General features: G+C 50.0%; 1 protein-coding gene across 1 annotated transcript in view; it reads right to left on the bottom strand.

The window, feature by feature from the left end:
* Positions 1 to 12552, bottom strand: part of xab2 (XPA binding protein 2) — a 58049-nt gene that overhangs the window by 26622 nt on the left and 18875 nt on the right. The window contains exons 8-11 of the mRNA XM_038784793.1: positions 10467 to 10618; positions 7806 to 7925; positions 5946 to 6077; positions 1568 to 1699 (exon numbers count right to left, since the gene is read on the bottom strand). Of these exons, the coding sequence (XP_038640721.1) occupies positions 1568 to 1699; positions 5946 to 6077; positions 7806 to 7925; positions 10467 to 10618 (536 nt within the window). The remainder of the gene's footprint in view (positions 1 to 1567; positions 1700 to 5945; positions 6078 to 7805; positions 7926 to 10466; positions 10619 to 12552) is intronic.

Raw genomic sequence — 12552 nt, 5'->3', positions numbered from 1 at the left:
TAAAAAAAGAACACGGGTAAGACAATAATTACAAAATTACGCACATTTCTTTTTTTGCTAATCCGCAGCTAGCAAAACAGCTTTTTTGGGCAGCCAGTGGTTAGGATGTGGAATGCTCAGCCTGGGAATGCAGTGGAGGCACGTTCAATGCTAATAATCTTTATTGTCACAAGTAGGCTTACATTAACACTGTAACAAAGTTACTGTGAAAATCCCCTAGTTGCCACATTCCGGCGCCTGTTCGGGTACTCAGAGAGAATTCAGAATGTCCAAATTACCTAACAAGCACGTCTTTCGGGACTCGTGGGAGGAAACCAGAGCACCCGGAGGAAACCCACGCAGACACAGGGAGAACGTGCAGACTCCGCACAGTGACCCAAGCCAGGAATCGAACCTGGGACCCTGGAGCTGTGAAGCCACAGTGCTAACCACTGTGCTTCCGTGCTGTCCCATAGTGGCTTTCAGAAGCGAATTGGATAATTATCTGAAGAGAAAGCAATTTGCTGAGTGACTGGGATAAGGCAGGGGAATGGGGTTGGGTGAGTTGCTCTTGTGGAGAGCCGGCGCCAACAGGATAGGCTGAACGGCCTCTTTCTGTGCCGCAACCATTCTCTGATTCCAACGAGAGATCAACGGGTCTTTCTTTCCCCCATTTGCCACATAGGCTTCTAAAAGGGACGGCTACCCTGCTTCCCATCAGCTTTGATCCAAATGCTTTTGTTTTGCTTGATGAGGTTTTCCCCACTTGTGTTCAATTGTAGTTTTTATACTTAGCCTGTGATTACACATCCCTGCCGCTGGAGGACCACAAGCGTGTAAGCTGCAGAGTGATGCTCTGTCAGCAAGCAGGATCCCACTCTGTCAGCAAGCAGGATCCCACTCTGTCAGCAAGCAGGATCCCGCTCTGTCAGCAAGCAGGATCCCGCTCTGTCAGCAAGCAGGATCCCACTCTGTCAGCAAGCAGGATCCCACTCTGTCAGCAAGCAGGATCCCACTCTGTCAGCAAGCAGGATCCCACTCTGTCAGCAAGCAGGATCCCACTCTGTCAGCAAGCAGGATCCCACTCTGTCAGCAAGCAGGATCCCACTCTGTCAGCAAGCAGGATCCCACTCTGTCAGCAAGCAGGATCCCACTCTGTCAGCAAGCAGGATCCCACTCTGTCAGCAAGCAGGATCCCACTCTGTCAGCAAGCAGGATCCCACTCTGTCAGCAGGCAGGATCCCACTCTGTCAGCAGGCAGGATCCCACTCTGTCAGCAGGCAGGATCCCACTCTGTCAGCAGGCAGGATCCCACTCTGTCAGCAAGCAGGATCCCACTCTGTCAGCAAGCAGGATCCCACTCTGTCAGCAAGCAGGATCCCACTCTGTCAGCAAGCAGGATCCCACTCTGTCAGCAAGCAGGATCCCACTCTGTCAGCAAGCAGGATCCCACTCTGTCAGCAAGCAGGATCCCACTCTGTGAGCGGGCTAACATAAAAATGATAAACAACGCAATTAAGCCAATTATTTTTTGGCATGCAAAGCCAGGAACCGAAGGAGTGCATAAGCAAATTAATTATTTAATCACCTTAAAAGTGCCAAGACTCTCTTCCAGATCTGCTAACATAGACCAGACTTTCAGCGACTTGTATACCCTGTTCTGGACGGGTTCTGTTGAATCGAAGTACTCCGCTTTCCTTGCCGGTACTGCTGTGGCTCTCTGTGGAGGCAAATGTGATAAAACAAAGATTGAAATTTCCTCTCTACTCTTTCCACCTGCGCATTTGGATAGGGGGGCACTCAGAGACAGACAGAAAGACGCAGGCCGACGGGGACAGGGAGAGAGACAGACGGGGAGAGAGACAGACGGGGACGGGGAGAGAGAGGCAGACGGGGAGAGAGAGGCAGACGGGGAGAGAGAGGCAGACGGGGAGAGAGAGGCAGACGGGGAGAGAGAGGCAGACGGGGAGAGAGAGGCAGACGGGGAGAGAGAGGCAGACGGGGAGAGAGAGGCAGACGGGGAGAGAGAGGCAGACGGGGAGAGAGAGGCAGACGGGGAGAGAGAGGCAGACGGGGAGAGAGAGGCAGACGGGGAGAGAGAGGCAGACGGGGAGAGAGAGGCAGACGGGGAGAGAGAGGCAGACGGGGAGAGAGAGGCAGACGGGGAGAGAGAGGCAGACGGGGAGAGAGAGGCAGACGGGAGAGAGAGGCAGACGGGGAGAGAGAGACAGACGGGGAGAGAGAGACAGACGGGGAGAGAGAGACAGACGGGGAGAGAGAGACAGGGACGGGGAGAGAGAGACAGACGGGGAGAGAGAGACAGACGGGGGAGAGAGAGACAGACGGGGAGAGAGAGACAGACGGGGAGAGAGAGACAGACGGGGAGAGAGAGACAGACGGGGAGAGAGAGACAGACGGGGAGAGAGAGACAGACGGGGAGAGAGAGACAGACGGGGAGAGAGAGACAGACGGGAAGAGAGAGAGACAGACGGGAGACGGGGAGAGAGAGACAGACGGGAGACGGGGAGAGAGAGACAGACGGGAGACGGGGAGAGAGAGACAGACGGGAGACGGGGAGAGAGAGACAGACGGGAAGACGGGGAGAGAGGGGGGCAGACGGGAGACGGGGAGAGAGAGGGCCGACGGGGGATGGGGGCCGAAACGGGGGATGGGGGGGGGGGCCGACGGGGGGAGGGGAGGGACGAGGCAGGATGGGGAGGAGGGGGAGAGGCAGGCAGGGGCAGTCGCAATGAAAGGCACAGGAGAGGATACAAAAGGACAGGAGGGACCAAGCCAGGGGACAGACAGATAGTAAGACAGGCAGACATGGGACAGACAGACAGGGACAGACAGACAGGGACAGACACACAAGACAGTAAAACAGAGAGACAGGCAGGGACAGACAGGGAGAGACACACTGACAGTAAGATAGGCAGACATGGACAAACAGTCAGGGACAGACATAGACAGTAAGACAGGCAGACGCGGACAGACAGACACAGACAGCAAGACAGATAGACAGGGCGAGACACACTGGCAGTAAGACTGACAGGCAGACATGGACAGTCAGGGACAGACACAAGACCGTAAGGCAGGCAGACATGGACAGACAGACACACAGACAGTAAGACAGACAGACAGGGACAGACATACTGACAGTAAGACAGACAGACAGGGACAGACACACTGACAGATATTCATTTCATACAAGAAGAAAATAAATGGCACAGGGCGAAATATTTCAAGTCCAATAGCCCTAATTTCCATAGCAGTTATCCAGACAGAATCACTCTTATCTATTTATCGTTAAACCAAATTGACGGCCTATTATTTAGTTACCATAATCTTTTTAAAACTAAAATTGCCAGTTGATGGGAAAACAGGCTTTGCTTGGCATATTTACTCAAAGCACAGTGGGGGGGGGGGGGGAATTATCACAGAATGTTATAAAGTCACTCGGTGAAGAAACAGCAGCAGAAACCGGAGAGTCGACAGGGCCATTGCCCCAGAGGAAGCAACACTTGGAGCTGGTTTGACATTGCCATCTGCTGACTGAACTGTGCAAACTGCAGCAGCGCCCAGCTAACCTGAGCAAAAGGACGGGGTGGGAGAGAGATTAAAGCAGCCATTATTCAGAAATCAAAGCCGAGGTGGCATTGCCCATTTTTGGGCCAGACAGTTTCTCAGTGCACTGAAAACCTCTCTGATTGCAAAGCGGAGATCTTGTAATCCCACGACCTGGGCTCAGAGATGGGGCTACATTGAATCCAAGATCTTCTAACCAATGTTCATTCGACTCTGCGAAAGCCCAACAAAAATAAATCTGCTCGACTTAAAAACCCATTTCTCTTGCAATGTGGAATTATGGTTGCGTTTTATAAGATTTTCAGTTAATTCGCATCAAAAGCTGGGAGTTTTTTTAATTCTTTCATGGGATGTGGGCATTGTCTGAAAGCTCAGCATTTGTTGTCCATCCTGAATTGCTCTTAGACCATAAGATATGAGCAGAATTAGGCCATTCAGCCCATCGAGTCTGCTCCATCATTCAATCATGGCTGATATGTCCCTCATCCCCATTCTCCTGCCTTCTCCCCATAACCCCTTTTTAATTACAAAATCCCCTTATTGATCAGGAACACCAGATTTGTGCTTGAGGTGCTGTTACCTACAGGGCTACAGAACAAGAGCTGGTGGTGAAATCAGATAGAATAGTTATTTCCGAGAACATCAGGGGCGGAATTCTCCGCTCCCCACGCGTCGTGGGAGAATCGCAGGAGGGCCCCCCCGACATTTTTCAAGCCCCCCTGCTGCCCCCCACGATTCATCCCCCCCCCCCCACCGCCTCGGAAGAATCGCCGCTCGCCGTTTTTCACAGCGAACGGCGATTCTCCGACCCCGATGGGCCGAGCGGCCGGCCGTTCATGACGGCGGCAAACACACCTGGTCGCTGCCATCGTGCTGTCCAGATGCCCGTTTGGGGTTTCCAGGGGGCACCACAACTGTGCTCGGGAGGGGACATGCCCGCAATCAGTGCCCACCAATCGTCGGGCCGGCGTCCAAATCGGACGCACTATTTCCCCTCCGCCGCCCCGCAAGATCAAGCCGCTACGTCATGCGGGGTGGCTATGGGGAAAGACGGCCACCGCGCATGCGCGGGTTCGTGCCGTCAGCGTCATGATGTCAGCCGCAGGGCAGCACGGTGGCCTAGTGGTTAGCACAACCGCCTCACGGCGCTGAGGTCCCAGGTTCGATCCCAGCTCTGGGTCACTGTCCGTGTGGAGTTTGCACATTCTCCCCGTGTCTGTGTGGGTTTCACCCCTACAACCCAAAAATGTGCAGAATAGGTGGATTGGCCACGCTAAATTGCCCCTTAATTGGAAAAAATAATTGGGTCATCTAAATTTTTTTTTAAATGATGTCAGCCGCGCATGCGCAGGTTGGAGCCGGACAACCTGCGCATGCACGGCTGACGTCATAAGGCGCGCCGGCCACGTCATTCTCGGCGTGATGCCCCCGCGGCCGGGATTTACGGAGCACCGCTCCAAGCCCCGCCTCGAGGGGAGAATAAGGTGCGAGGAGCGGCCTCCGAGGCCGTCGTGAAACTCGGCCGAGTTCACGACGGCCCTCCCAATTTTTCCCAGGAGCGGAGAATTCCGCCCCAGAACTAGGAGTAGGCACTTCAGCCTCTCGAGCCTGCCCCACCGTTCAATACGAACATGGCTGATCCCATCCTGGCCTCAACTCCACCGGCCTGCCTGTACTCCGTAACCCTTCAACCCGTTTCCAATTAAAAATCTGACTAACCCTTCCTCACGTTTACTCACTGTCCCTTCATCCACCACACTCTGGGGTAGCGCATTCCACAGATTCACCACCCTTTGGCTGAAGTATCTCTTCATCTCCGTTTCAAATTAACTACCCCTTATCTTGAGACTATGATCTCTCGGACTGGAGCTCTCGACACCTCTATTGAGCGGAGTAGCTGGCTGGGACATTTCAGGGGGCAGTCAAGAGTCGACCTCTTTGCTGTGGGTCTGAGTCACATATCGGCCAGCCCGGGTACGGTTGGCAGATTTCCTTCCCTGAATGAGGGAACCGGATGGGTTTTTATGACAATCGACGATGGCCTCAAGGTCACCATTCCAGATTCCTTCTGGTTGGATTTATTAATCAAATTTAATTTCCACCAGCTGCGTTGGGGGGAGTTGAACCATTGCCCCCAGGGCATTAGCCTGGCCCCTCTGGGTTACTAGTCCCGTGGCATTGCCACTCTACCCCTCTAAAGTGAGGCACAATCTCCATTCCCGACACTGCCCACCATTGTAGATTTAGGAAAGGCATGAACCGGAAAGGGATCGTGCCCTTATTCTTCAAACAAAAAATAATTCACGCGCATGACTGAAATTAAAAACTATACAGGGAAAATAATTTTGTGACAGTGATTGGCAGGACTCTCAAAGTCATACCCTCAACAATCGAAGTGCCTCGTCATAATTTTCGTGCCGCAGTTCCATCTCCCCATATTCACACCAAACACCGGCAAGGTCGTCAACATGTTTGAAATTTACTTTTGTGGCTTTTTCGAATATAGTCCGAGCCTGAAACAAAAGCAGATTCTGTTTGTTCGCTGAACATTTCTTATTCATTCTCGCCCTGGCAGCCAAGCCTATGAGGAAAGGTTGGACAGGCTCGGCTTGTATCGCGCTGGAGCTTAGCAGAACAAGAGGGGACTTGATTGAAACAGCGCAGCACAGTAGCACCGTGGTTAGCACAATTGCTTCACAGCTCCAGGGTCCCAGGCTCGATTCCTGGCTTGGGTCACCGTCTGCGCGGAGTCTGCACGTTCTCCCTGTGTCGGCGTGGGTTTCCCTCCGGGTGCCCCGGTTTCCTCCCACAGTCCAAAGATGTGCAGGTTAGGTGGACTGGCCATGATAAATTGCCCTTAGTGTCCAAAATTGCCCTCAAGTGTTGGGTGGGGTTACTGGGTTGTGGGGAAAGGGTGGAGGTGTGGGCTTGGGTGGGGTGCTCTTTCGGGGAGCCGATGCAGACTCGATGGGCCGAATGGCCTCCTTCTGCACTGTAAATTCTATGATTCGATGAAACACAGAAGATTCTGAGGGGACCTGACAGGGTGGATGTGGAGAGGATGTTTTCTCTAGTGGGAGAATCTAGAACTCAGGGTCTCCATTTGTAAAAGAAGGGGTCGCCCACTTAGAGCGGAGATGGGGGGGAAAGTAAAGCTCGCAGACACTTTGGAATTCCTTTCCTCAAAAAGTGATTGAAGCAGAGTCCTTGAATGTCCTTGAGGCAGATGGGTTCTTGATATGCAAGAAGCTATCGTGAGGTAGACCAGAATGTGCAGTTGAAGTTAACATCTGATTAAAAATGATCTTATTCAACGGAGGAGTAGGCTCACAAGGCCTACTCCTAATTTGAACGCTCGTGTCACCTTCATCAATACCCACTAGAGCTGCCAGTACCCGTCGAATCAAACACCAACACGTGTTCAACACCTTCTGGAGATGAAGGGAGAAAAGTGAACGGGAGGCGCCAAATGTTGAGGAGCATCTTGCAATCCTCAGGACATAATAAAATGCCACAGGACAGTGGTACTGTTAATTGTACATTAATTGTGTTTAATTGAATGCAAGTGTGGGCATTGACTGCGGGGGGTCCCACTTATGCCCTTTTAAAAACTGCCGGTTGGGCTTGGAGGTGCATGTTTATAATGTGCATCTCTGCAAATAAATTCTTCCAAAGACTGTAAAGATTGGCTCCATTTCTATCCTTCACCAGCTGTCTTTCTGGAGTAAACACCACATACAACATTGATTGATTGATTTCTACATATCGATTGATACATACAGGTTTTGTTACAAGGTGAGAATGCAGGAATCTTTTTTTTTTAATCAACTGCTACAACTCCCCCTCCATCTGTGCTCATCATAAGGATATTAAGTGTTTGGAAATGGAAGACCTCCCAATTTAAGCACCCACGGTCAAAACCAAGCACGTCTAATGTCAAGAAAAGCTCCCTCTACTTTCCCTCAATAAGGATGCTCAGTTCCAAATCTCAAAAGCGGCTACAAACCTTCCAAATCATTTCATTTGCCATACTAACCACCTGAGGCTGCTGAGTGAGACTGCCAATTATGGAGTTTTGTGGGTTCACCCTCACGAGGAATTGTATTTTACAAATGTCTCCAAATAGCCAGCCTTCCATCTCATCAATCTCTACCGAGTCCCAAGATGAAAGGACAGTAAACAAACCCATTGCACCATCCCCTTCCTCAAAAGCTTTAAGGTACAACAAAGGTCCAACTTACATCCTGAATTTGACCATTCTCTTCGTAAAACTTTGCAAAGGAAACCCAGAGTGAATGTGGTTTTCCAGTCGCTTTTAAGGGGTCAACCGTCTGCACAGATTCTGTGTATGTGCTTATGATCTGTAATGGAGAAAAACGATTACACAAGAGTAAACACTTCATTTCCTTCTGTCACCTACACCCTGGGCGAGTATACGGTCACTTCCAGTCCCACTTGACCCGGAGTCGCAACAGATGAAATTAGATTTTATTTAAAATACCCATGGCCTTGGTTGAGCCCAATAAATTAGTCACCAGGTTTGTAACTTTAAAACACAAGTAATATGTATTGTTTAGATTATTATAATTAAAGGACAGAAACTGTAACTGACTATCTAATGCCCCTTTCCCAACCCCCCCCCCCCCCCCATTCCTAACTCACCCCACTCTGTGATCTCACACACGCACGTGCACTCAGGCGCACACACGCATGCACACACAGACAAACAACAGAGGGGAACGGGTGGTGGAAAGGGGAAAGAAAATATTCATAAAACTAAAAGGATAAGGATCTTTGATGCACTGCGATGACTTCTAGTCAATGCCTTTCGGAAGTTCAGACATTCTTTTTGGTACTTCTGTCTTCTTGGGCTTGAGATAGTTTTTTTTTTCTCAAGATTGTCTACTTTCTCTGCAGACTTGGCATAATTTCAGGTTTACAGTGAAGGATGTGCCAGGCACACGCTGCTTTCAGAACATTGAGAGTGGACAGTGAGAGTCTTTTTCCTCGGATGGTGATGACCAACACGAGGGGACATAGCTTTAAATTGAGGGGTGATAGATATAGGACAGATGTCAGAGGCAGTTTCTTTACTCAGAGAGTAGTAGGGGTGTGGAACGCCCTGCCTGCAACAGTAGTAGACTCGCCAACTTTAAGGGCATTTAAGTGGTCACTGGATAGACATATGGATGAAAATGGAATAGTGTAGGTCAGATAGGCTTCAGATGGTTTCACAGGTCGGCGCAACATCGAGGGCCGAAGGGCCCGTACTGCGCTGTAGTGTTCTATGTTCTATGTTCTATTAGAACAGTTCTTTCATTTCAGCAAACGGGGGCGGGAGAGAGCGTGTGAGTTTGTGAGAGTGTGAGTGAGAGCGCGAGTGCGAGAGGATTCCTTTCCCTTCCAAGGTCTAAACACTTCTGCTAAGTTCACTCAGAAAGCATCACGCAGGAACCAATAACTGACCACTGTCAGGCAGAACATTGCCCCTGGCCAACCTGATGGTTGTTTGTTAACCAATCGAAACAACTCCCTCCATAGCTGCACTCAATACCGAAGAGCCTGACTTCTCCCTTACAAAGTACAAACCCTGGGAACACAGTGTCCTGGCAAGCCGGCTGTTTCAACTGTGAGCCTTCTGCTTAAAGGCACATCCCGATTACAAGTCCACGGACCAAAATAATAAAACAAAACAAATGGGAACAAAGGAAATAAGCAGGAAGGACCCATTAAAAGCAAAATGAAGTTGCTTGATGAGATGTGTTAATAAAGTGTTTTGGAATCACAAAGTGCTGTGCCACAACTGCCATGGTGCTTCCAATGTCAGAGGAAATATGGCATCAAAGCCTGGAGGAAGTTGCAAGAACGAAGAGTATCAGCCTTAATCTTACTTGAGTGTTGAGCAGACTCGAGGGACTAATGGTCCATTGTTCTTATATGTCGGTGATGCCACCGAGCTCATGCAGCTGGCCAGTAGTTGACATTAACAGAGATCACCGGCCTTTCCTCGCCGACCATCTGTTTTCTGCATGGACACCTTGGGTCTCCCAAATCCCCCTTCAAGCTGCCTATGAACGGGGCCTTGGAAGACAGCAGTGGACATGGAGATCATGGGGCTACTTAGCAAAGGGCCACTTGCCTCCTGCGCAAATCTGAGCTGGAGATGCTTAGAAACTACTGTGCGTTTGTGTATATTTTTCTCTTGTGAAGCAGCCGTCATGAAGAAAAGACCAGTTCTAACTCAAAGGACAGTGTAGTTATAATAGCCATTAAACAATTACACCACTATTAATACAGCACATCTCAGTACTAGCGGCTAAACAATTTATTTTTTTGTTTCCTGCCTTTTAAAATCAACTTAGCTGTGCACCTTTTGAATCGGAACAATTACTATCCTTTGTTGACATTGGGTGCAATCAGTGTCGACATTCAGATAACTTCCCAGTAAACTGAGTAATCTGAAAGATGGACCACTGTGGAGGATATCCCCTGGGTAGAAAAAGCTAGATCGGTGAAGAAGTGGTGCTAAGTTTGGAAGGTTGCATGCTGCAGTTGGAAGGCAGGCGATCGACAGGTTTCAGAATTGGAAAACTGGGATGCAATGATTTGGACCGTGCAGTAGATGTTGATTTGATCGGATAAAGCAAGAAGGGAGGACTAGCTTGTAGAACGCTTCAGTAAAATAGGTCAGTTACCTCACAACTAGTTTCATGAATTGAAACCAGCCCTGTGACAACTTGGAAGCAACGTCAGTAGAATTGCAAGTGCATTATGTGCATAAACAAATTCTGCATTTTTAACTGTTTCTCATGCAGCATTGTTTACCGGTGACTCATGTCCTGGGGTTTACTCTAAAGGGGTAGGAGGGAAGTCTGATGCCTCCCAAGGATAGGCTTCCTCACCTCTCGCGGTTTTCCTTCGTACAGTTTGACGCGCTTATGCCACTCGTGCACATTGTGTGGGTTCTGCCGAAGCAGCACGCTGTTCAGAAGGAGGGGACGCCTGTTTATCAGCTGCTCAAACCGAGCCAATCGCAGCTCCAGGTCGATATCATCTGTTAATAAACGGAAGCACGAGTTACTGCCACTGGCCATATCACACAGGGCCCAGTGAAAACCTCACTGTACACATTAATGTCAAGGGGTAACCCCATAATCACAGATAGCCCAGGGGGATTGTTAGACGATTTCGCCCCCCACCCCCGTTTTTTTATAATTCAGAGAACCAAATTTTTTTCCAAGGGGCAATTTAGCGTGACCAATTCACCTACCCCGCACATCTTTGGGTTGTGGGAGTGAGACCCACGCAGACACAGGGAGAATGCCACGGACCCGGGTTTGATCCCCGGCTTGAGTCACTGTCTGCGCAGAGTCTGCAGGTTCTCCCCGTGTCTGCGTGCGTTTCCACCGGGTGCTCCGGTTTCCTCCCACAAGTCCTGAAAAACGTGCTGTTAGGTGAATTGGACATTCTGAATTCTCCTTCTGTGTACCCGAACCGGTGCCGGAGTATGGCGACGAGGGGATTTTCACAGCAACATCATTGCAGTGTTAATGCAAGCCTACTTGTGACACTAATAAAAATTCTTATCGTTATGTGCAAACTCATAACTCAGATCCCCTTTTGGAAAAGCCCTAGGTGTGAAATAATAATTAGGAGCAAATATAGTGAGAAATGTACAGCACGTTATTGATAACAGATCAAAATATTCTCTCATTAAATGACAGACATGCAGGAAAGTCCTCGTGGCATAAAAACTTTATTCAGAAGATTCATTGTTATACACAAAAACCAATATAATTCCTTGAGAAGGCAAAGTTAATTCAATGACATTACCATCACTAAGCCCTCCACTATCAGCATCCTGGGGGTTACCACTGACCAGAAACTAAACTAGGCCAACCATATAAATACTGTGGCTACAAGAGCAGGTCAGAGGCTAGGAGCCTGCCTCTGGTAACTCACCTCCTGACTCCCCAAAGCCTGTCTACCATCTAGATATAATAATCTTTATTGTGACAAGTCGGCTTACATTAACACTGCAATGAAGTTACTGTGAAAAGCCCCTAGTCGCCAGACTCCGGCGCCTGTTCGGGTACACTGAGAGAGAATTCAGAATGTCCAAATTACCTAACAGCGCGTCTTTCTGGACTTGTGGGAGGAAACTGCAGCACCCGGAGGAAACCCACGCAGACACGGGGAGAACGTGCAGACTCCGCCCAGACAGTGACCCAAGCCGGGAATCAAATCTGGGACCCTGGTGCTGTGAAGCAACAGTGCTAATCACAGTCAGAAGTCTGTTGGAATGCCCCCCACTTCCCTGGATGAGTGCAGCTCCAACAACACTCGAGGAGCTCAGCACCATCCAGGAGCTCAGCGGACATCCAACCCCGCTTGATTGGCACCCCATCCTTTAACATTCACTCCCTCCACACAGGGGCAGCCGTATGCACCATCTACAGCATTGCCGCAGCTCACCCAAGCTGCTTCAACAGCACCTTCCAAATCCACAACCTCTACCGCCTAGGATGACACGGGTAGCAGATGCATGTCAACACCACCATCAGAAAATTCCCCTGACTGCCACTGACTGGGAACGACATCAACGTTATTTCACGGTCGCTGGGTCAAAATGCTGGAACACCCCCCCCCCCCCCCCCCCCCCCCCACCACCGCACCTCCCTAACAGCACTGCAGGTGTACGTACATCACATGGACTGTAGCGGTTCAAGAAGGCAGCTCACCACTACCTTCTCAAGCTCAATTAGGGACTGACAAAAAATTCTATCCTCGTCAGTCACGCCCACATCCTGCGAATGAATAAATGAACTAAAACAAAAATATTCAATGACTGCAGAATTTGGGGGGCAGCACGGTTGCGCAGTGGTTAGCACAGCTGCCTCGGCGCTCAGGACCCGTGTTCACTCCTGGCCCTGGGTCACTGTCCGTGTGGAGTTTGCACATTCTCCCCGTGTCTGCGTGGGTCTCATC

The sequence above is a fragment of the Scyliorhinus canicula genome, chromosome 25 (genome assembly GCF_902713615.1).
Source record: "Scyliorhinus canicula chromosome 25, sScyCan1.1, whole genome shotgun sequence".
Taxonomy (NCBI): domain Eukaryota; kingdom Metazoa; phylum Chordata; class Chondrichthyes; order Carcharhiniformes; family Scyliorhinidae; genus Scyliorhinus; species Scyliorhinus canicula.
Note: the sequence above shows the minus strand (reverse complement) of the source record. Positions and strands in the feature narration are given on the sequence as shown.